General features: G+C 41.3%; 1 protein-coding gene and 1 long non-coding RNA gene across 2 annotated transcripts in view; one reads left to right on the top strand and one right to left on the bottom strand.

Annotated features, from left to right (window-relative positions):
* Positions 1-26,605, top strand: part of LOC139453169 (uncharacterized) — a 65,740-nt gene that overhangs the window by 14,621 nt on the left and 24,514 nt on the right. Inside the window, exons 2-4 of the mRNA XM_071234801.1 lie at positions 4,883-5,822; positions 6,859-6,955; positions 13,269-13,319. Of these exons, the coding sequence (XP_071090902.1) occupies positions 4,887-5,822; positions 6,859-6,955; positions 13,269-13,297 (1,062 nt within the window). The 5' untranslated portion in view covers positions 4,883-4,886 and the 3' untranslated portion in view covers positions 13,298-13,319. The remainder of the gene's footprint in view (positions 1-4,882; positions 5,823-6,858; positions 6,956-13,268; positions 13,320-26,605) is intronic.
* LOC139453251 (uncharacterized) lies at positions 20,267-23,991 on the bottom strand. The gene is made up of 3 exons (XR_011652412.1): positions 23,917-23,991; positions 21,411-21,644; positions 20,267-20,830 (listed from the first exon to the last, which is right to left on the bottom strand). It is a non-coding gene; the product is annotated as an uncharacterized lncRNA (long non-coding RNA).

Genomic DNA, 26,605 nt, shown 5'->3' with positions numbered 1-26,605 from the left:
CAGGTTCGCTGACTTTGTTGATACATAACATCGTATCCCAATTGCGTAGATCGATGTTCATGATGTAAATCACTGGATTATCTGGTCCAGACTCTATTATGTACAGCCCGCCGTCATATTTGGTTGGCTGGTTGATTTGTTGTTTAACGCCGCACTCAGCAATATTCCAGCTATGTGACGGCGGTCTGTAAATAATCGAATCTGGACCAGACAATCCAGTGATTAATATCATGAGCATCGAGCCACGCAATTGGGATCGATGACATGTATCAACCAAGTCAGCGAACCTGACCACCTGATCCCGTTAGTCGCCTTTTCCGACAAGCATAGTCGCCTTTTACGGCAAGCATGGGTTGCTGAAGACCTATTCTACCCCGGAATCTTCACGGATCCGCCGTCATATAGCTGTAGTATTGCTGAGTACGGCGTTAAAAAAACAACAACAAACGTTGCGACTGATACTGTGGTTTTCAGTAGCAGACCCCATGCTTATGTCCCATCATAGTCTTGTACTTGAAATACGCCTTCTTTCAAAAAAAGTATCGATTATAGAACTCATCAACATAACAGTGAATGTTGTGCTTCAGTCCCACAACAACACAAACCAGATCCCACAACCCGACATAGATGTTGTGTTCCTGCATGTCAGTCTTCACAGTGCAACATGGCTGTTTGCAATGTTGTTTACTGAAACTACTGGGCGAACATAGTGGTGTCCCTTGTACATGCCAAAATTTGAATATCACCATATCGCGAGGTGAAGACTTAAACAAAAACAAACCTGTGTATCATACAAACCACCATCTTCGGTAAACATGTTTTCAGACTGAAAGAACACCAAACACTGGCCATGACCGCAGCGCAGATAGGACGAATGTAGGTTACACTTAGAGATGAACTGCATCACTACCCTATTTAATATGTTTGGGGTGGTGTCTGGTAATTTAGGTGGAGACGGGTATGTCAAGACATACAATTGTTTACTCTAAGAAGCCGAACGATTTTCTTTGTTTGTGACTGGTGTGTAATCGATATGTGTTTGTACTAAAATATTCTTTGGCATTTTCTTGAACATTTTTTTGGTCATAAAACCTGCCGGTCCCTACAAAGCACATATTCTACCATTCTGGGTAATTAAGAGTACGATAATGTTTCAAGTTTCGGTGTGGTTCCTGATATCTTTACCAGACAAGCTGGTGATGCTCAGAGTCTGGGTGGTGCAGCCCTTCACGATAACAACGGCATCTCGTGAACTCCAGTCACCATGCACGTAAATGGCCTAGTTTCAAATGCCACAGGAATCTGGATTGCTTGACACAGAAAATACTTAGAACACAAACAAATACCAGCCTACAAACAAACAGCGTGTTACGATTGTGATACTCCTCAGTCGGCGTGAATGGTTGTTTGGTTTGTGTTATTTTTTTTTATATGTTGATCTGCCGTGCTTGTCAACATGGAAGTGTATATGTAAACAAGATTAACGACATATTTTGTGTGTGTACTTTTGTAATTCAGCAATAACAGGGAGTTATTCCAAATATAAATGTGGGCACGGGTGGCCTAGTTTACTAAGCCGCCGAAATTCACTGTGCGGTGTAGCGTCCCCTGGGCACGCTTTAACCTATGATCGTAGTTTCGAATCCCGGTTCGCCCCGATTCTGTTTCTAGGTTTGTCAGCACCATACAGGTGGGTTTCACCTAAGTAGTAAACGTCTGAGACCTGCATCACTTCATGCTTTCCTCCCACATTAAGCTGACAGGCCGTGATATAACTGGAATACTGTTCTAGGCGGCGTTAAACCCAACTCACTAACTCACTTAAGTAAAATCTCATGTTTTGATATTGTTCGGGGGATTTCATAAAATATTTCGATCGTGTCACAACTCTCGTCATCTCGGAAATCGGTTATCTCGAAATCCGTGCTTATATGAAGCTGTACACGGTCACATTACTTAAGTGTAGCTGGATGCAATGGTCTTATGGAACAGCCGACAGCAGATCACTTAATTAAGTGTGATGGACATACTCCTCACTTGAGTAAGTGCGTTTGACGAATATTGATTTAGTTTATTGCCTCTTCAGTCATGTGTTCCCAAACAGATCGTCCGAGGTTTGTCAATTAACTCTAAGACGTAAAAGGAAAACTTCTCCGTAAACCTTTAACACTGACGAAACCGTCGAGTTTCCCGCCAAAGTCCACGCGGTCATTTCTTATCGTTTGATGACAGGTTATATATGTAGTCTATTTTATATTTATATAATCAGACCTTATTTGAATTACGAAGTATCCTCACACACAGGCAGGAACAGTACACTATGTTCTCTAGACACTAGCTGTATGCAGAACAATACATAATTTACTTCATACATATCCTGGCAGGTTGATGGCATGACACAAACACTCACAGAGACAATGCATGCACAGTAGCAGAGGCAGGATATAGGGGCACCTGGATGTATTCCCGGCAACCTTGCCTTGTCAGTTTAACAGCTGAAGGAGACGGACGTCTGTGAAAGTTGAGGTTTTGTGTGTAAAAGTTGACAAGACATGGTGATTTCACCGAAAAGCTGGACATTTTACACGCATGCCCCGTTATTAACCTTTGTTTGGCTATTTGACAAGGAATCTGTCATATTGATACTTTTCACACCACATCTTGATGTCAGATAGCTGTACGTGTACTGCCTTAGTTAGAATTAACTTACATGTGTTATTAATTATACACGTAAAACGGAAAATCAAAGACTGATTTAAACAATTCAGCATAAGCACTTTGGTGAAAACAATGTAATATCAAAAGAATCCTTGCGGACTTCCACTGAATGAAATATGATAATTGTAATATTTAAAGACGTTCATGCATGTACAATATGTAATTGATACTGTCTGGAACTCGAATAAACTGCAGTAGTTGAAGGTCATGTCAACGTGACCTAGCACAGTGTAGGTCAGCATTGACGTCAGGCGGGGACTGAGAAATACATTGTGAACAAGTAAACCTTTCCCTTCTTTGAACGTATACACCTCGGAATTAAGACGCTCTGAAAGCAAACAAGGACGCGGGGCTGATTGAGCTATTTCAAACAAAAGCAAAAGAGAAGGTTAACATCTAAGTTTGTTAAAATCACATCATGTAATCTGTTTCAAGTAACGAGCATTTATTAACGACTGTTTCAAACCAATTATTCAGCAGCTTGAACAGGAAGACATCACATGAAGGCTCCTTGGTTCTAGTAAGAGAAAGATGACGTTTAAAGGTGAAACACTTCTTGTTTCGCTTGAACAGAAAGAAATTACATGTCGGCTCCTTGGTTCTAGTAAGAGAATGATGACGTTTAAAGGTGAAACACTTCTTGTTTCGCTTGAACAGAAAGACATTACATGTCGGCTCCTTGGTTCTAGTAAGAGAAAGATGACGTTTAAAGGTGAAACACTTCTTGTTTCGCTTGAACAGAAAGAAATTACATGAAGGCTCCTTGGTTCTAGTAAGAGAGAGATGACGTTTAAAGGTGACACACTTCTTGTTTCGCTTGAACAGAAAGAAATTACATGTCGGCTTCTTGGTTCTAGTAAGGGAATGATGATGTTGAAAGGTGAAACACTTCTTGTATCGATTGAACAGAAAGACATTACATGTCGGCTCCTTGGTTCTAGTAAGAGAAAGATGACGTTTAAGAATGAAATACTTCGTGTTTCGCATGACTCTTTTTGTCATTGGCTCTTGTCGCCTGTGCCGCCGCATTTCTTGTCTATGTCTCTTAGGCCTGCCAGAATCCTATGATCGTGTGTTCGAATCTCAGATTCGCCAGCACCATATCCTTGATTGTGGCTTTAGCCAAAGTGGTAACTGTCTAAGAGCCTCTTTACCTTGAAGACCGCCTCCGTGGTCTAGTGGTAGAGCGTCCGCCCGGAGAGCGGAAGGTCCGGGGTTCGAACCCCGACCGCGTCATACCAAAAGACGTTAAAAGATGGTACTTGTTGTTACCCTGTCTGGCACTCGGCATTAAGGGCCTAAAACAAGGACTGGTCGGCTCGGAGTCAGTATACTGTGTCTGAGTGGGGTATTCATGTTAAACTGCGGCATGGTATCTCAGTGAGCAAGCTCTATAAATCGGCATCAGTCCGGACTAGTACAAGCAGCCACACACACACGCGCATGCACGTCGCTATATAAGTGCAATAATCTTGGAAGCGACGTTAAACCTAATTTCACCTCACCTCTTTACCTTGAACTGAGCGATACACATCGGTCAGGGGAGTCAATGTATTGACTTCTAGAGCCAAGCTACGGTGTCACACCTTGTATTATCGAATTTTATTGATGCATATTTCGGTGTGAAGATCACGTATCTCTTTCGGCATTTGTATTTATCGACGAAGTGGTTAATTATCGACAATCCGCTTTTATATGCTTCGCATATAGAAGATTCTTTTGACATCATAGCAACTTTGTTTTTTCTGTTTATTTGAAATTTATTAAGTATCAACATTATATATTATGTTATTTGGGGAAAACGACTTTTTATAGAATTATTTTGATTGAAGTTAGAACTTCATCCTGGCTCATAATATATTTGCTAATAATGTGAGTGTATATAGATCGCCATGTCGCATTGTCGATAATTCTAATAGGTATCGAATATATACAGCTAAAATTGATTGCGAACGAGTAGAACCCAAACATGCGATGTCACTATGATCAGGTCGTATGGCGCTGCCAGTTTTGATATTTATGTGTTATTATTTTACGGTTTTGAATTTCTTAGTAGAACGGCTTAATTTATCTACCGAGCATTTCATCACTTCCTGTTTCAGTCACTTTAGGCGTCTTTTTCTTAAAATTGAATTAAAATATATAATATCTCCTTATATTTCAGAAATATGCTTCCGAAGACCCCAAATTCTCAGTTTAAGACGCCATACAGAGCACACACATCTCCTGCCACAGTCTCGCCACCAGCAACATGGTCTCAATGTCCCGACCTCCTTCAAGCTACGACCCCCAGCTTTACCATGGCGTGTTCCCAGATGTCCACTCCCGGTATCACCGTCGACGTCCTGCAGGCTATCAGAAAAAAGCCGTCGGGAAGACGTGGCCGTGACAAGGAAGGTATTAGCACAAATCCAGATAATGGCCAACTGACAAAGAAGCAAGGCATCCACAAACCCATTATGTATCGACAAAGCATGAAACAGAGTAAAGGAAATGGGTTTCGGGTGACTTCATCTCCTGATGGAGGAGGGATTGGGAGTCATGCCGAAACGGTTCTGTCTGGAGAAACCAACACGCACTCAGGAGCCGCTGTGGCAATAAGTTACAAGGGTAATACAGGCCAAAAGACCTATGGTTGTCACGACTCAATGGGAGAGTTTTGTGAAAGCCCGGTCGTACCTGTGCAGACCATCAGAGAAAATAACAAGCCTGGATATAGAGAGAAATTACACACTGTCAGGAACTCTTTACCCCAAGCAGCTTTAAGCAAAAGAAAGCAAGCGGCTTTTACTTCCAAAGACGTCACAGTTAAGAGACCAAAACAGGTTGTCAAGGACACTGTCAGAACCAAGAGTATTCTTGATAAATATTTCAAGACATACTTAAATTGTTCAAAATCAGGACATTCTCTGTCTTTTGTTGAGAAAAACAAATTGGAGAAGTCACACGGGGCAACAGATCAGATTGTTTTAGTAAATAAGGATGACTACGTGTATAGAGATACTGACGGGGAGATAAGGGATGTAAAAAACACCCCTGCTTCACCAGAGGAGGCGTCCCGGACCACTTGCAGAGCCAGGAAGAAGAAGAAGAGAAAAGAACAGGTGATCGGTTAAAAACGTCCATAAAGTAATCCGTTGTGGTTGTTTCAGTGAGTTGGGTTTAACAGTTCTATATGAATGATGCTGAACGTTGGAAGAAATTTGTACGTGATATTCGTGGGAAATTTGGGAAATGTATTGAGGACTATGACATAGAAATATGTTTTTTTTATAGATAGAGCAAGACCTATTTCAGGTTACTACGAACAGGAATGTTGCAACAAATGCACCGTATATATATTGCAGCATGAACTATTTTTGAAAACATATACAGTGTTTCGTAACACTCCATTATTAGCGTGTTTTCTAAATACCAGTAATACGTTTTATCTCCCGATTGATGACATGCAACCAAAGGTCTCCAGACAATGGTTATTCTAGAGCACGAGGAAGAGATCAATGATGGTTTTATGTTTGCATCAGTCTCATGCCAATCCTCAGAAATGAAAAAAATAGTGTGTGCGTGCTTGGTTTCTTTTTACGATGGACTGTCTCAGATTGTAACCAAGGACCCGTTTGGCTGTGAAATTGTTATCAGTGTTCTTGACATTTATGTTACCCTTAGTACTTGGACGTCCCTTGGACGAAATTCCTCAAAGGGTTGTTTTAACGTAGCAAACTCATAGGACTGATGGCTAGTTCAATTTATATGAATATTTTTCAGCGTACAAGTTGACAGGTTATTATCACAATCAATACAACGTCAAAATAAGCAAGCATGATTTACAGGTTAATAGAGGTAAGATAGAGCTGGAGATTAAATGGAGGCAGGGCTACCAGACTAAAAGGCCATCAGGCCCTTTTGGGATTCGGGGCAGAACAGGTCCACAACGTCCACCCATCCTTTAAGAGCCAACCGCAATGATGTGTGACCGGTCTGGTTATCAGATCAAACAATGGCTTGTGTGTTCAAGATTCGATTATTGCCATACCATAGCAGTGATTTCGCTTACTGCGATTTGAAACAATTTTGACTCTCTCGTTACCCCTCATAAATCATGAAGCCAATGTCTTCCTTTCCGACTCCGTGATGTTGTAGGTGCGACTTCAGGTGCTGAAGACCATCTACATGATCGAGACGGAACTCGCTGTACTCCGATACAGGAGGAAGCAAATCCAGGAAAAGCTGAAAAAAGGTTTGAGTAAACTCGGGGATCATAATGATGATTACTTGACATGACGTACTGTGTGACAGAAGGTTAAAATAACCTTTTAATGAAACTGTGTTTCTTTTAATTATGATATATGTTCTTTGACGCTTTTTGTTATTGATTTTTAAAAAAAGAATATTTAGTTTTGCTCGATATTTTTACATTTGTTCTCTATCTGTATGTATATAACTATTTGCTTTTTGCTTTTTGCGTGCGTGCGTGCGTGCGATTTACCATTAATGGTAGGGTGACGTGATTACGGCTATTATTTTTCAAATTTCAAAATGTCACGAAATATTCAGTAAAGACTTAGATGTTTGAAATACACATATTGGTTCTTTTAGTCATTAATCCCATAGTTTCGTACTTATAAACTCATATTATCCATGGTTGTATGACGTTTAAGATATTACATTTGCTATCCATTTGAACTGGTATTACATTAAAACTCCTCGATGGTTCCGTTTGGCTTTGTAAGTTGAATGTTCACAGAACATTTAACATTTTCACAATCGGTGACTTGAAATACCGGAGAGAAAGATAGTCTTTGCGCTGGGTTCAACGCCGATATATTTCAATTATTTCAGTGCTTGTACACATTCAGCACTTTGGTTTGACCTGTGAACGCGTTATCAGACAAAGTACGTGTTATCAGACAAAGTGCGTGCGTGGTCGGGGCTAATCCTGGAACAGCACCGCGAAGGGATCACCAGGCCACCCGTGAACACAGGTGACAATCCTTGCGTTCGATTTCAAAAGCCTGGACAACCCAAGTGAACCTTGATTGACCAATGTCAGTTCATGTTAACTGATGTACGTCATACTTCGGTTGATCTAAGTTGTCCATACCTACTGGGGTGCGATACTCTGGTTAGCTGTCTCCAAGTGACGACATCGTTAAAGCTCATTAGTATCTTTCATTTATTGATTCAATCATGAATATGAGCCGTTTAATGAATACAATTAACCCGGTAGTGATAGTATATATGTATTCTGATGTGCGTCAGGGAAATTAAACTTTCGAAAGTTGATATAAATACTTTGGAATCAATAATGCAAAATCGTTGATTAGTGTGAATCTCGTTTGATTTTCAACGTTATTTTGAATTTTCTTGCTTTGAATGCATTGAGTAGGAACGGTGCAATGGCAGCTTTGTCAAGCAGTGAAACACAGTAAATCTTGTAACCCCTCATAGCTATGTGTTATAGCGATGACTGTTGCATTTCTCCTCCTCCTGGTAGCCATCATCATAACAAAGGTTGAAATTTATGCGTTTTATTTTGGTTACTCCGCAAAGTTCCCCTTGTTGAACACTGGTGATCTGAGACGGAATCTAGTCAACCCTGGTTGCGAGAAAAATGGTAACCACAGTAGACTCATGTTACTCATATTTACGTAGTAGTAATGCATATACCATGTGTAAACAGTTCAAACTAAAAGCTGAAACCACGATCGAATAAGCAAATTGACTTCATTAAGCAAAAAGATACTTTAGGCTGAAAAATAGATTCTCAAATAACCAATTTGAATATACATACGAGGAAGCACCCCAGTATATTACCTATATATTGGCACTCTTACGTCTCACAAACAGCCACTCCGATTCCCGCAGAGCAGTCGACAGAGTAAATGCATACATCTTGGAAAATTAGTATACATTAGGCGCCTTTTTCTCATTACTCTAATGTAAACGTAAATTCTTGAAAAATATCAGCCACAAATCGATATCATTATTGGCCGTCTCAGGTTATTACTGAGTAAAAATTGGAAATGAACGTACAGAATTCAGTCGGTCGCTGGCATACATCAAGTGTGAATTACGTCTAGTGGAGTTACATCATTAAACAGAGATGAATCTTTATCGATTGCATGATTTAACTACAGGAGCCCTTCATGCTTAATTAAGGAGTCCCAGAATGGGTTCATCCCCAGGAGTGAGCGGCGATCTTGACTAACTCTCTCCCGCGAGCCTTCGACCCAGCTGCTTGGCGTCACTTCCTGTTCATTCATTACTGATACTGCATTATGGCAGTGTCATGGGGCATGATTTCGTTGGTGTTGATTACAAAAATGATTTTAGTTACTTTTATTGATTACTGTAAGGATAATGTGGTTTGATTAGTGTCAGTGTAAATGATATGCATTGTATACTCCTCCATAAAAAGTTAAAGAAAGCGCGGTTCGTTCATGTTACTACAGTTAATATGTCATGGCATGACGTGGTTCTTTCACATAACTGACCGTGATGATCCAGGTTCGAGTTTAGACGCCAGGAACCCATTTATTTACAGACCGCCGTCATATAGCTGGAATATTGATAAGTGCGGCATGAAACAAACAAACAAACAAACGCTTATGTTATATGAAAGAATCGGTTGTTCTTTAACGTTTTTTGAGTTGTCTACAACCGGATTATATTCATGTCATATATATCTGGTGGTTGTCAAGGTTACTGATGTAGATAATATTTCTTATCTAACCAGATCCCCACGAGGGTGTAATGTCGACCTGTCCGTCGTTGATCTTTACATTGTCGATACCTGCTCTGAAACTCCGGATCTCTGTAGAGATTGCGAGGCTGTATAGGTCCCACGAATACCGTGCTTGTCGTAAGAGAAGACTTCAAAAAGTTGTCATAATGTATGTCATAGTTTATTGTGTACAATAATGTCTCGACGGCGTGGATTGCTGCTCATGTTATCAACCACTGGTTTGCCAGATACTTACAATCCACCGTGACGTATCGGGAATATCGCTGTTTGCCCGTAAACAAACATTTACTCACTAACTGCTGGCAGACCAAGGGTCTTAATCGGGGCGAATCTGTGATCCTAATACCTAATACCTTATACGTCAGACCAGCTGCAGAACTACGTCGTGGCACTTCGTTCATAAACCGCCATACGTCTAGCGTGTTGTCATCCTGCGGATAAGTAATCTGATTAGTCCTAGAACCGCTTTATGCCTGGACATACACATTACTATTTTTGACGATGCATCTCATATGTTTGCGCTCGATTTACGTCATACAAAAATCTTTTTACAGCTCTATGATATGGATTCTCGGCATGAGGTATGAAATAAGGCCGGGGTTATAGAGAATAAGCATATGTTTTGACGTCATGATTCCAGAAACCACGGTTGAATATATTTCGATAAATTTACTTACTTTTGTAGCGCGTTATGTGACATTTTCAATGAATATTTTGTATAAAGCCAAACTGGCGCCTTTAATGTCTTTCGTCTTCATAACTACTAAGATGTCTAACATCAGCAAGACTACGCGGGAGTGTAGTATGACGGCGCCTGCGTTATGCCTTTATGACAGACCTGGTGTCTAACGTCAATATGACGGTGCGGGCGTCAACATTTGTATGACGACGTTGTAGTCTAACGTCAGTATGACGTCGCGTGTGTGTTACGTTTTGGCGAAGGCCCTGATGTGTGAAGTCACTTTGACAGCTTAGGTATCGTACATCAATATGAAGACTCTTGACTAAAATGTAACACTGATGTCTAACGTCAATGCGACAGTGCGACTGGTTTACGTCAGTATGACGACACTGTTGTCTAACGTCAATACGACAGTGCGACTGGTTTACGTGAATATGACGGCGCTGATGTCTTACGTCATACGACAGTGCGACTGATTTATGTCAATATAACGGTCCTGGTGTCTAACGTCAGTACGACAGTGCGACTGTTTTACGTCAGTATGACGGCACTGTTGTCTAACATCAATACAACAGTGCGACTGTTTTACGTCAGTATGACGGTGCTTGTGTCTAACGTCACTGTAATAGTGTGACTGATTTATTTCAATATGACAGTCCTGGTGTCTAACGTCAATGCGACAGTGCGACCCATCTACGTCAATATGACCACGCTGGGGTGTCTAACGTCAATGTGACAGTGCGACTGGTTTACGTGAATATGACGGCGCTGATGTCTAATGTCAGACAACAGTGCGACTGGTTTACGTCAATATAATGTCTCTGGTGTCTAACGTCAATATGCCGGCCCCGGTGTCTTAATGGCAATACGACAGTGCGATTGACTTACGTCAATACATCAGTGGTGTCTAACATCAGTGTCATCAGTATGTCTTATGTCAGTTTGACGGCGTGGATCGTCAACATGACGAAATATCGAAACACAATCTACCAACCTCCGGTCCGCCAGTCAGGAACATATGTTGCATGGATCCAAAACCCTACTAACAACGTCACATCACTTCTGCCTTAATATTCAAAACTCGAACATCTACCTTCAACGCTTAAAACGATATGCGGTGGGGGAGCTGGTGTTCAAACTTCAAAGGGAATACGAGAGCTTGTGCCCACCTGCAGAAAATCTAGTGATCTCTAAAACTAATCCTTGGAGAGAAAATTGAGAAAATATTGAAACAGGAAAAAGTTTAAATCGATAACCTGTTCTGCCTTTTCCGGGGGAAAACGACACTGTGCTGCTTTGCTTTGAAGGAGAGACTTTGTGGGCATGGTTAGATTTGGTGATTAATTCGACAGCGACACATCAAAAAGACTTTTGTGCAGAGATTTGTATTTTTAGCGACAGTTTTTTTAAAGAGACAATACAAGATTACTCTGTTTTTACTTCATCAGTTTATTAGTTTTTATTTAGTTGAATTTGTTAATTTCTGGGTAGATATGACATGAACTTCACCAAACAGATGAGAGCTTTGGTCCACCGGGCACAGAGGGCATCATTAAACAACCTGTTCAGTTGGCACATGGGTTATATTGTCACACGACAACTTTATCAAAACGTAATTTATGTCAGGTTGTACTGTCATTATAGTGACAATATATTATAACATTCTGGATTGTGTGAATAATAATTTTAGAATTTGTGTCAGTATATACATAATGTCTTCAGGTTAGCTAAAAGCTTCATGTTTGAAGGGGCGGTCGGGTAGCCTAGTGGTTAATGCATTTGCTCGTCACGCCGAAGACCCGGGTTCTATTCCCGACATGCGTACACTGTGTGAAGCTCACTGAGGGGTTCCCCGCCGTGACATTAATGAAATATTGATAAATGCGGCGTAAATACACACTCACTCACTTCATGTTTAAAACACCAACGTTAAACCTTTCAAGCGTTTCCAGGAACGTTCCTTTCTGTTAAGATGAACAATTGACTTGCCTTTACATGTGTTTGTGACGGGTGCCACCAGTGGGGCAGAATACGCTCACGTTTTCGCGAACACCTGGTATCATCACTAGTTGATAGCGTTTCACATGCTCATGATTTAGTCGAAATATAACAATAGACTTTTTTGGGCAGAGATTTCTTATGAGTATGGAAAAAGTTTTGTTGCTTTTATTTGATTGAGTTAATGAATTAAAAAAAATACAAAATTTGTAACAGATGTTTGCGGTGACTAAAATTGTACATGCGTGATACCACCTGCCATAGATTGCTCACAATATGAGGCACTTGATAGATAAATGATTTTCCCAGTTGTATTTTGAATTGTGACCATTTACCTTTCTTATTCAAAATACAATGTGACACTTTCGGTCAAGAATCAGGTGAGCGACACACCCCACTGTTTTGGGTGATTATTTGGGGACATTCTTATTATTGCAAATGCAATACTATGGCGAGAGTTCAAACAAAGTTATGCTCTTGCAATAGGTGTCCCGCAATAAAAATACTTATTGATATAGGATGGACTGTACATATACTTTCCCACAATACAGATTTCCTTGCTTTATTTGAAATATCAAAATCTAGCACGTCCGTTATTGTGTAGCTGTTATAAGTGTGAGTGAGTGACTTTAACGCCGCTTTGAATAGTATTCCAGTTATATCACGGAGTATCAGCTTGATGTGGGAGAAATGCCCGAAGTGATTGCGGTCTTTGACGTTTACCACTTTGGTGAAATCCACAAGCACGGGTATGAAACTAAATCGGGGCGAAATGGGATTCGAACCCAGGATCAAAAGGTTTCTGGCGAGACCTATGGGACTCTGCACAGCGAATTGCGGTGTCTTAGACGACTGGGCCATCCGTGTCCCTTAGGTTTTATAATTGCTATCTCTGAATATTGTCATACATGTTTTTCTTATCGTGTGCATGGAAACTATCGACACTGTAGCGAGCCATCGATGTTGAGTAATGACACTTACGTAAGCGTCGACAAACAGCCGGTTCAAAGGAAAATGCTAGTATTTTGTTACTTACACACCAACTGATTCAGTCTTCATATGGTAATATAAGGTAATATCTAGTAATGCTCTTTTGTTGAAATAGTAAGTTGTTTCTTTTTTCAGATAACAGGATGAATACATTTCTCGGATAACAACTATAACCAAAGACCACAGGTACAGTAAACGGTTAACTGTTAACTGATACGTTGTATTGTGTTAGTACAATTGGATTTGTCAAAACCGGTCTCTGTGCTAATAATATCGGACCCATCCAAATGCTTTAATTTCTCATCATGTAAAATCTGTATACCCCGGAATTCCGTCCAGAGTCCCGGCTGAAAATACCCGACAAAGGATCAATATATATAATGACCAGTTGTCGCTGCCTGATCCGGATGTAAACTGTGCACACACCTCACTCACACGTCCATTATCTGTTCTTATCAATACTCTGCAATACATTATCCGGTATGTCACAATAACTTTGCGTGTACAATACATAGAAACGTAATCTTTGCCATCTGACCTAATATGTCTCATTTGATTGTGGACCCGTGAAGATCCGGGGTAGAAAAGGTCTTTAGCAACCCATGCTTGCCGTAAAAGGCGACTATGCTTGTCGTGAGAGGCGACTCACGGGATCGGGTGGTCAGACTCGCCGACTTGGTCATCGATCCTAAGTGTGTGGATCGATGCTCATCATATTAATCACTGAATTGTCTTGTCCAGAGTCGATTATTTACAGACCGACGACATATAGCCGGAATATTGCTGAGTGCGGCGTTGAACAACAAACCAACCAACCAAAAAATCATTTGATTGTGCCAAATTTGCTATTTCTTGCCATGGATGTCAAGGACCACTGTCTAATTAAACCGGATCAACCACACTGCTTAGACAGATTCTACTGTATACATATACCAAAAAGACACAAGTTTTTCAGGTTTACTTATCCGAATTGACCACGTTCATTAACCGTTAGTAGGACATGCCCCTGGGGCAGTTGTATGATGACCTTGACCTCACTGTCGGCATGACGGAACAGAACGTGTCAACTCGTCTCGTCTTGCGGAGATCAGGTGCACTGTAAGATGCAATGATTCATGAAATATTTTTCTTTCTTTTTGTGTTGACTCATCGAACAAATATAGGAGTGTGAATCATTCACCTGATGAGTAAACATTTACTCAGAAACGTTGTTTTCCTGATTACATAGAAGTTGACATATTAATTCTCTTCCTTGTGTGCATCACTTCTAAATGTCATTCAAAGACGTGATATATTTACTTCAAAACCGTCACAACAATCGTTGTCAATGGGCAGGAGACATTCTGAAGCGGTCAAGACGTGCCCATTCTCTTTATTTGCCTTTATATTTAGATTGTAGGTACTAAGCCGTCATCTCACCACAGACAATGTTCAGTGAATGCACTAATACGGCATCAGCGCCACATAATATGCACATCGCAATCCCGATTTACTTTCTATAGTTGCTATTGCAAGCATCTGACTGTCATAATAGATGATGACAACGACGGCCTATTTGAAACACGTAGCTAATGAAAGCATATTTAAAACATAAGCAGCTTTACTAAATCCCTGTCATATTTCTCAGCAATTTGTGATTAAAAAATCGAATATTTATGCGGATTTTAGCACTTGATAAAACATGTCAGCCTCTTCAGGTACATTTATTGATTCAGTGATTCATAAACACAGGCTTATGATATTGTAGGAATTAATTGTGGAAAGGGTTTCGATGTTTTTATTAAAATGCTCCTTCTTTACACCCTTTGCACTTGTCACAAACACATGCAAAGGCAGTCAATTGTGTACCCGAAAATAAATACGGATACATATCAGCCAAATAGTTTTGGTACTGATGCGTATGTACCATAAAACATTTTGAAAGATATCCTGAGGCTTGAATGTTAAAACCTTGATCAAACAACTTTTGAGCAAGAGTCACATGATGCATTTTTAAATCTTCGTAAAAAGAGCAAGCAAAAGCAACCACATCACTAGCGATACATCCAGTATATCTATGTATTAGCTTGGGGTTTTCATACATGACCGACGGAGGTGAATATGCATGGGCACTATAAGTTAGATTTTGACACGACTGGTTCTCATTTTTCTTGTTGTCTCATTCCGAAGGGATTTCGGGGTAGAATATGACCCCACAGACCGAGTTGTGAGCCGGGTAAATGAGGAGTTCTCTGAGTGTGTCATCGTATTTCGTTATTCGTTTCTCATGATGTCACCCACTAGTTCGTCTGGCCTAGACTCGATCATTACCAGATGCAGTATCACTCTCTATTACTGAAATTAGTGATAACCATGAGCGATAAGTCAATACACTGGGTACCATGTGTGTTAATATTATCTTGTTGCATGCATTGCAGGGGCGGTCGGGTAGCCTAGTGGTTAAAGCGTTCGCTCGTCACGTCGAAGACCCGGGTTCGATTCCCGACATGGGTACAATGTGTGAAGCCCATTTCTGGTGTCCCCCGCCGTGATATTGCTGGAATATTGCTAAAAGCGGCGTAAAACCATACTCACTCACTCACTCACTCACTTACATGCATTGCATGCTGGTGTAATCAGGTACGGAAATAAAAGCTACGAAGTTCATAAATATTAATCATATAGCGTTGTATGTCAAGCTGGCAGTTGATTTACGAGAGGCCAGATAAATAAAATACCTAAATACAAACAATATAATATGTTGAATGTCAAACAAATAACAGAACATGATTGTAGTACATGTATCTCAACATGGTCACTGAATTATAATATACATGCATCACCATCCCAATGACTACAATGGCAAAAGAGTGAGTGAGTTGGGTTTAACAGTATTCCAGTTATATCGCAGCGTGTCAGCTTAATGTGGTAGGAAAGCCCGAAGTGATGCAGGTCTCAGACGTTTACCTCTTCGGTGAAACCCACGAGCACGGGTATGGTGCTGCCAAACCTAGAAACATAATCGAGGCCAACCGGGATTCGAACCCACAATCATAGATTTCTGCCCAAAGGGACGCAACTCTGCACATTGAATCGCGGCGCCTTAGACGACTGGGCCAACCGTGCCACAATGGCAAAAGAAGAACAGAAAGGTGTATATTAGATGTCAGTACACTATCGTCGTCCATGTGTCGGACTGTGAAGGTGGCAGCTGTGATGTCTCCGAATTCGAAATTTCTGTATCTCTGTTGAAGCATCGCAGTTTGAGCACTTCATTGCGCTTCAGACGTATACTGGAATCATTCTCATACAGCAGTAAACGATATTCACGGAGGTGAAGACTTACTGTCTCAATTTCAAAGAAGCATGTTCAGCATGTCCCAAAGGTGTATGTCATTTCATCCGTTCTATAGCTTATCAACAGTGAGACAATTGAAATCAGAGGTTCGGTTTACAACGATAATGTTTCCATAGTCGAGTGAACAATCAGTCAAAGACACAGCTAGATCAATGCTGTGAACAGGAACCAAGTGATTGACTGTATGATCTTTCCAAACTACTCTCACCAGCCTGTTCGAGGTTTTATTCAATTTGACTGCTCACCACCGTGCCCCATCTTATTGTGTGTGATGCGTTTGTTAGTTAGTGGATGGGTGTGCGCGTGTGTATGGTTGAGTGGGCTTGTGGGTGGCTAAGGGTAAGAATAGGCCCTCATTTCCCCACACCTGTACTTTATAGACCTGGCTTATAAGGGGTTAATTGTGCAGTTAAATGGCTCTAACACTTTGATGAGTTGCGTCCCGCGTATGGACCCGAGCTGACTCGGGACTACTCGTATGGAGATCGTAGCGAGGTCGTACTCGGGGATACCTCGCACTGATCTACGAGAGTTTTGGAACTGCTCAAAACACCCGGGCCGCCAGCCAACTCTCGCCAACAAACTCGTAACACACTCGTCCTACTCGTAGTACCCTCGTGGCGACCTCGTGCCGCGTTGACCGAGTCTAATACGAGCTATACGAGCCTCCATGTTAAATCATGTGACAAATTCCCGCCGAATTATTTAGCAGCTCGTAGCCACCGCGTACCGAAGTCGTACCAAACTCGTACAGCTCGCATCGAGATCGTTGTGCTCGTATGCAACTCTTAATAGACTCCTATTAGACACCTATTAGATTCCTATTGGACTCCTATGGGGCTCGTACGACACTCGTATATATGTAGTCTCTTCCCGAGTCTTAGCCGAGTTAGGCTCTGGATAACTCGGCAACCACCTTGGCAAAGTGTGAGAGCTGCCTTACGCCCGTTGCATTGTTTAAGATCACTTCACGGAAGGGTATCTTTTGGAATGAACTTTGTAAGGCTTTTGTCTGATTGATAAATTGCGTCTTCTACTCAAACAATGTTACAGATATCCTCCGGTATAGTCGGTACTTTATTTGTTTGTAACGACTCTGGACATATCCGCTACTTCTCTGAACACGATTGGACATTTTCCCTGAGAACAAGCTACGGAAATGGGTGATGTTGGCCGTCTTCGCAACTATAGCTCCGGTTGGATGTGACGTCATGATCTCCGTCTCTCTTACTGGTAACTTCGCACATAATTTATCTAGAATTTGAGTGTGTTGGATGGGAAGGCTATTTCAAGCGTCGAACCTGACTCGGAACGAAGCTCTGATGGCTAATAGGCCCTCGCTTCACAAAGCTACCTTAGGGCTACGAATCATCGGAATATCGTGCGAGGTGTGAGGTGTGCGAAATAAGCACCTGCCTAAAGTCTGTGGCAACTTGGTGTTTTTTCTGGCTACTGAAAATATAATCTAGGTTGCACGACTGGCTAGCTTAATTTTCTATCTAATAAGTTATAATATTGTTATTCAACTGTCAAGTATGACAGTTTAATAAGGGAATTCCTGCATAAATAGTCAGTCAGAATTAAATGTCTGGGATGCAGTATTACATTTGTCATACTTGTCGTCCGTAGTCATTAATTCTGCCAGAAACCTGTTTGATTCTGACTCAGATTTAAGTTCTAACCTTGTTGAAACCTGAAAAAATATCCTGTTTCCGGATTTCACCTTGTATCCGGTAGGGTAAAACCCATGACTACTCAATTCTTAAACTTGCACGTTCAAAAATATCTAGCTAACCTGCAGGTTATTACTGTTGAAAAATGGTCACACACTCGCGTTAGCCTTTTATAAATATGGGAGATACGATCGTCATCGCACAAAGATCACTTTGAAGCCCATGGCATTACCATTACAGACTAGAGGTATAATACATTCATTTGGGTAATTAAGTATATCGTTCAAGCAAAATGTAACATTATATGACCACAATTAATGTTTCTTAAGCAGCGGAGTGCTGACACAGCTACTCTGACCCTTACGTCACCGTTACATTGAAACCATGCGTTCTTGTACAATACGATGTGGCAAATGTAGGTTAAGTGTGTTAAACCGCAGTGGGAGAAAGCTGTTGCGTCCATAATGCTAAATCTCATTACGTAGCCTACATACATGGGCCATTTTGGACAGTTGTGTGAGCATTTCAAACAATCAGTCACCAAACCCCTTTGCATTGTGGCGCACATGTACCCTGCAATTGCCTCGCTTGTAACGAGGCACTTCAGGAAGCTTTTAGATCGGCTTGCAATCAATCTCAGACACATTTCAATTTCCTTCAGACTTACGAGTGCTTGGAGAAGATTCTTAAAAGGTGATAATTATATGTCGCCAAATTGTGAAGTGTCTATACCGCCGTGCGGAACCGAGGTCGATAACTCCTGTTGAAATAATCATGAATGACACGACCCAGCAGGCTTGTGTGCATAAAGAGTTGCACTCTTGACAACGGGTTATTTCTTCGTTTAGACGATACATTCATCAATTTTGGCGTCTTCTCATTAAATGTACTTCAACTAGTAACAAATGTGTTGCAATTTTGGAAAATTACATTTCTAACGAAATGAAAAACCAGTCATGTGTTTACACAAAGATTTATGTTTTTCTTCATACTGTAAAAATGTTTCAAACTAAAATTTATTCATGGTTACTGGATACATTCCATTAGCCCCTTGGGTATCCGACATTGTGTCTTCGGTAAACGATTTAAGAGGAACGTTAATAATTCAGATCGTTTGATGATATTTATTTCATTAGCAGTCTTGGTTTGAAGCATTAAGACTTAAGGTAACGCAGACTGTTAACGTTCGCGATGGTTGAAGTTATTGAACGAGAGGAGAAATAACTAAGGATAGTATAGACCGGAGAGAGAGGCAAAGAGCAGATAACTAGGTCACAGTTTGTTGATAGATAAACAGACGCCATGTTTATTACCACGATGCTGACAAGAATTTTTTTTTGTTGACGTCATGTATAAGGTGGACTTTGGCAGGCAATTGCTTGGTAACTTAACATAGGTTTTTATCCCACCATCACGGGGCACCGTCAGCTGGTGATAAATGATAACGCCGTGACATTACATATAGACCGCCCCATGGTAAAATATACCCAAGATACAGCTTAATGTGTTTAATCATACGGTTTAATACTGTAAGTCCTGATGTGTTTTCAATAGTATCTTGAATATATATGGTATATGGGGGAAATATACGTGAATCATTACGCAACCAGTTTCCAATTCTTAAAGCTATGCCCGTTTGCGCTTAGGCGGAACCCAGTCGCAAAAATGGCCACGAGATGGGCACGGGTCGCTATTCGGCTTGTCCCGGAATAACACGAGTTGGTCACGAATGGTCGTAAGATCGGCTCGGGTGCTTACAGTGTAGCCTGAGTCTGTCAGTCGTATGTTTGTTGATCGTCCCATCACTGTCCATATACGCAGTTACTTACAACCCCATCGTATTTTTCTGGAATATGTCTAACTGTGTTTTAAAACAGTATTCTCTCACCTAAATAGGATCTATCTGTGTCATAGATTCGTAGATGATGATGTTTCCCTTAAAAATGCACGAATAAGCTGAACTAGATCAGATATTAAGTAAAAGTATTACGGACAAAGGGCGTCTTGATTTAGCACGTCACGCATCCGTTAGCATTTTATTTACATAATCCATCTTTAAACGTGTAACTAAAACATGTGGACAGTCACAGCTTGCAGGAAATGCAACTGACACGGGCCTCGGAAGTATTTATTTAAAAAAATGGTTCAAACTTACAGATCGCCGCCAAATAGCTAGGATAATGCTGAGTATGCCGTCAAACGACTTACAAACAAACAACACACACTTGTCATGGAAGTCAGGTGTATTGATTACAGCTGGTCATATATGTTAAACACTTACTGACCGCTGTCCATGTCTTGTGCTGATTGCTTCAGTGTTGTAGATATGTATGTGCTAATTGTATGTGGACGTACTACTGCTTCGATTGTATTTATTGATTCTAAGATCGAATTACCTTCGTGAATACTGATAGAATTCGGTGACCCTTTTCGGAGAAAAGCGCAATTCTTCAACTACACTCAACAAAATTTGATTGAAGCTAAAAATACACCACAAGTATGGTTCGATAAGCAAGATCGTTGTTTTCGCGTACAGTGAAACCACGAACTTGCAATTTGCAGACAAACATGGGATCATTACCCTTGTAGAGGCAGGGTGAGAACCATCAACAGTCTTCGTGTCACACAGGGAACGTCGCCTCGGCCTCGAGCTTCGTTAGAGGAAGTCATCGAGGGATACCAAAAGACTGGAAGATATAAGTAACACGTGATCAGAAGGCGTCACAATGGAATTCCTTTTTACACACAACACTAGTGTTTTTACAACCACTACATTATACAAAATGTGGATGAACGTATCACTCAAAATAATTACATGGATAGAAAGTCCAGTAGCGATTAAACAATGACGTTGATTGTTTGGGGATGAAACGATGTTGTGAATAAGTGCTTTTTACAAGCAAACTGATCTCAACCCATGGGGAATAAACCGTAGCAATAAAGTAACAGTGTTATGAAAGGTAGCCCCTTAATTGAGAAATAATTCCAAACTTAATAAAACATATTGAATTACAGTCTGGAATTAGAGTGCATTTTTGTTGATCAAACAAAACATCATCTTCGAACCAAATACTCATGCCATAACTATGACAACTACAGCTATTTTAATTCTGCTGAATCTGTACGTGTGGTGTGCCATGATGCATTATCTCACAACGTGATAAAGGAAACGTCACTCTTGACGAAGTAATTCCGAGAAGAGAGGTCTATCTAGAAGGAAGCTAGGTAATCAGGTGCATCTTCAACAGGATGGCTAACTGAGTTTACCTGTTGTCTACCTGAGCCTCTAACTGGGCCAAGGTAAGATTTGTGTAATCTGGATCAGAGGCCAGCGAGTGTAGGACCAGTATGAGAGTTGTGATAGAGGCTGGCTACGTGACGGTTGACACGGACTGTTTTACTTGGGATCGGGTAGGCACGTGGATGGGTGGGATGGGCCGGTCGCGTGACTGAATAAGTGGCCCTTGAATCTGTTCTGGTTCATCATCCGTCTTGTATAATCTGAAGTAGTTCAATGTTAATATACGTGAAGTAAGTATTATCCTGGAGATGTCAACGTTGCTTTTGTTTGGTCCAGCTTTCGTTCTGGTAGACAAGCAATATTCTTGTTCTGTGGTATCTAATTGTGTCATTGATATCAGTGACAGTGTGACAGGGGTATCTGACTCTCTGTAAACAAGATAATCATGACCGATAGTAGCGGTAGTATTTGTCGCGTCATGCCCCCTTAGCAAATAGTAATCGAACATGGCTGGTCCAGTTCTCCGTCCTGTGGTATGTGTATGAGTACAACTGATAATGGAATGAGCGTTGGATAGAAGTTGGACATTGAAATACCTAAGTGGGTGATTGAGTTTAAACGCCGCTTTTAATAGTATTTCAGTTATGTCGCGGCGTGTCAGCTTAATGTGGGAGGAAAGACCGAAGTGATGCAGGTTTCAGACGTTTCCCACTTCGGTGAAACCCACGCGCACGGGTATGAGGCTGACAAACCTAGAAACATAATCGGGGGGGAACCGGGATTCGAACAAACAATCATAGATTTCTGGCGTGCCAAAGGGACGCAACTGTGAACAGCAAATCGCGGCGCCTCTGACGACTGGGCCACCCGTGTCCCCTGGAATACCTATGAAAGTATACCAAAGTAAAGGTATTTCAACAATTTAAGGTAAACTTGATCCATAAGATGTAGTGTTAGAACCAGTCATATACTATTAAATGACGCGTCATGTTAAACGCCCCCTCAGCAATATTCCAGCTACATGTCGGCGGTCTGTGAACAGTCGAATCGGGATCAGGCAAACCAGTGATTGAGAATGAATTGCCCACTTTTTCAGCAGCATGAGACATTTGTGACCGATTCGTCTGAGGCCACAATCCGATGTGCAGATTCTCTCTGATTTTGATTCTAGGTTTGTCAGCACCATACCCGTGCTCATGGGTTTCACCAAAGTGGTTACCGTGTGAGTCCTGCATCACTTTAGGATTTCCCCCCACGACAAGATGGCACGCTGAAATATTGTTCAAAGCAGCGTTAAGCTAACTCACTCATAGCAACACATAAATACTCTATCTCTCTATAATGAGATCTTTTGCTCCTGAAGGATACCCCTCTGCAAGAAGATTTTACCACCCCTCCATAACGCTTATGGTTTAATTTGTTATTATAGCAGACCGATGATACTGTGCACCTCTGTATCTATTATTGATTAAACTGAATATGATTAAATATTCACAAAACTTGTGAATTCATTTCGATTACAAAAGAGACTGAAAATGAAAAGAACTATTGCAAGCAAGTCAAGCTAATGTCTGTTAGTTTATTTGTTGTTTAACGCCGCACTCAGCAATATTCCAGCTATATGACGGCGGTCTGTAAATAAGCGAGTCTGGACCAGACAATCCAGTGACTAATATCATGAACATCGATCCACGCAATTGGGATCGATGACATGCATCAACCAAGTCAGCGAGCTTGACCACCCGATCCCGTTAGTCCCCCCTTACGACAAGCATAGTCACCTTTTACGGCAAGCATGGATTGCTATTCGACCCCGGATCTTTACGGGCTCAAGCTTATGTAATGGGTTAGAATGACATTTGACAATGAAGGTGCTGGTCCTTATCGGTATTCTCCACAGTGTCTATGCGACTGTGATACTGCCCTGAACAAATGAAATGTCGCAGCAAAAGGTCAAAAGACGTCATTTGCATCTTGAAGGGTATAATGAAGTTATTGGTGGACAGCGAGCAGCATCAAGCATGGGCTGATCTTGCAAGTGTCTTGGTTACCGGAGTGGAAGTTGTTCCCCGGAGGAACATTCACGCGGTTATTCTGAGCGTGAAGTGTCCATGTTAGGTTCCCAGTTTATGTTTTGGGAAGCCTTGTGGCTCAAGCAGTGAGTCGTGATGGCGCAAGAAAGGCTCAGACTTGGAAATAGTGGCATACAATGTTCGACAATGGTGATCAGAGTGGAGGGGTCAAAATGGTTTGAAGTGGTCTATATTTTGTAACATGAAGTTTATGAAATACTAATAAGCCTGTCCTGGGTGAATTGGTCACAATTCTCCATGCATGTCGACCGAGCCGGCCATAGGATTGAGTGGTCTTATGTAGGGGCGGTCGGGTAGCCTAGTGGTTAAAGCGTTCGCTCGTCACGCCGAATACCTGGGTTCGATTCCCGACATGGGTACAATGTGTGAAGCCCATTTCTGGTGTCCCCTGCCGTGATATAACTGGAATATTGCTAAAAGTAAAACCATACTCACTCACTCTAATGTGGGTTTGGCTCGATATGTAGACAAACCTTTAAAATATGTCCGTACAACATATTTATCTGCCTATTAAATCATGTATGAGTATTATTTATATATATAGCTACCAAATAGCTATTTATATATTTCTACACTGTTATCTATATCAATTTGTGCCCAGAATGATGTCCGCTTTAACATGTTGATGTCTTTGTTGTTAAGGAGTGCCGCCGTGTTGATAGACTGTAATAACGTACAAGTCAGTACAGTTTTGTAGACAAACTTTACCATCCCATTTTGACCGATTCTCTGCGTTTCGGCCAATAACCTTTATGTGTGGCGTAGCTGATTAGTTGATGGCTCGAAATGTGAATCATGCTATGAAGACGATTCGGCTTATTGCGACGTAGTAATCTCTTGCTCGTGACTGAGAACTGCTGTTTGATAAAGGGACAGTAAAGTGAAGCAAATGAAGCAGATAAACAACTAGCTGATAAGAATTTGCACACGTTGTAGTACGACAACACACTATATTCTCACAAGATTTTGTCCTCAGAAATTGTATCTAGCCCTGTGACGAAGTCATGTTATATACGAGTGAGTGAGTGAGTGAGTTGGGTTTAACGCCGCTTTTAACAGTATTCCAGTTATATCACGGCGTGTCACCATAATGTGGCAGGAAAGCCCGAAATGATGTGTTATATACGAATAGAGGAAGTTACTGATTATCAATATGTTATGATAAAATATTTAGTGAGTTGATATATTGAGCTACAACCCAATACTCTTCTATAGCCATGGTTACATCACGACCGCAATAACAAACACAGGTTGGTTTTTACGTCGTCGTTCATTACATATCTCCGCTCTCGCGTTGGAAAGGGCATGGGACGTTGTGAAATTATTCTGTCTGTTGTTTTGTTTTTTCCAAAGAAATCGGTCAAAAGGGATCGGAAAAGTCGAAGGTCGTAGGTGCCAGGTGCAGTATGTCATTGTCAGATGATTTGTGATCTATTAATATTCCCAACACGATTCACCGCCACTAGATTTCGACACCGAATAAATATCTCTCACAGCATGAATTGAATAGACAGTGTGACACCTGTAGAAGGTGTTTGTTTCGTTAACGTGAATTGTATTTGAAATTTGTTGTCGGTTTGTTGTCGAATTTTGTAAAATATAAGATAATGTAAAAAAGTTTTTTTCATCACTATTCAAATACGATTATATGCCTAGTGTTCAATGTGTGTGTGTGTGTGTGTGTGTGTGTGCGCGCGCGCGCGTGTGTGTGTCTGTATGTGTTTCTGTCTGGTGTGTGTGTATCTGTGCCTGATATGTTTGTGGGTGTGATGTGGGTGTGTCTCTTTGTGTGTGTGTTGTTTGGGTGGTGTGTGTATGTCTGTCTTTATGTGTTTGAGTGTGCGTGGTGTTTGTGTGTGTTTCTTACTTTCAGTTGTCAAACCAATACCTGTGCTCGTGGGTTTCACCAAAGTGGTACTAAAAAACCCGTCAAAGACCTGGATCACTTCAGTTTCCATCAAACATTATGTTGACACGCCGTGATATAACTGAAGAACTGTTCAAAGCGGCGTCAAACCCGACTCATCCACTTAATCGCCTTGAGCGAGAATAGAGGACGAAATTAATTTATCATAGCTTTTATTGACTCAATGTTAGACGCTAAAACAGATGTCCTTCTGCTAAAGGCGTGTTTTATAAGCTGTGCACACTAGAAGCTACATATGTACCCATGCTCGGCAGATGCTAGACAACGAACTCACGTCTCAGACAGTTGCAGGTATCTGCCAAGAAGCACTGGTTTTACATACATGAATGTGATTTATCGACGGTATAAAAACCAACCAACCCGATATCAGGACATTAACTCTGTGATAGGTCTGACATCATCTTGTAAATGCAATCGACCCATTAACCTTACCTATTGCACCGGGGACGCAAATGGTGACGGTATGTCCAACATGGCTGCGGTACAATGAGTGTTTCCCCGTGTTATTGGTTTTCGGACGCATAAGAAACATTCACAGGGTTCTGGCTATAATCACAAGCACAAATGTACTCTCACCCGCTTTTAAAAGACAACTTGATCTTTAAAACGAACCATCATCTGAGTATATTTACAATGTCTGTGTGACGCCACACCCCTCGTTAAAGCGCGAGTAATCGATATAAATGCGGCCGCCCGAAAAAGTTCAATGATGACACATACATGAAACTTACGAGTGAGGATACTTGCCAAAAGGCGCTTGCTTTTTTCTTCCAAACCCCAGTAACCTTGTGGGGATTCCGTTTGACATATGTCGTCAATACCTTATGGGTTTTCAAGAGCCGAACTGAGAGGATCGGGTGGTTAAAAGTACGACCTGCTGACTGTGTGTCATCGTACACCGACGGTGGGGATCGTTCCTCTTGCCATCAACCACCGTTGTACTTGGTACAGACTCGTTTTAAGTTTATATACCCGACCCATGACATATCTGGAATATTGCGGCGCAAAACAACACTGTTTTATAGCCCGTACCATGGGCGGATACAGGGGTGTGTGTGGGGGGGGGGGGGGGGTGGGGTGGGGGTGGGGGGGGGTGGGGATGCGCACACACCCTTTTTATTTCGAAAAAAATCTTTATTTCTGTATGAATTACCACCACAGACAATAAATAGATCTTAATTGTGCACCCTCCCTTTTCAAA

This window comes from Haliotis cracherodii, unplaced genomic scaffold (assembly GCF_022045235.1).
Source record: "Haliotis cracherodii isolate W230 unplaced genomic scaffold, xgHalCrac1.p SCAF_9, whole genome shotgun sequence".
NCBI lineage: Eukaryota > Metazoa > Mollusca > Gastropoda > Lepetellida > Haliotidae > Haliotis > Haliotis cracherodii.
This window is presented reverse-complemented; position numbering and strand designations above follow the sequence as displayed.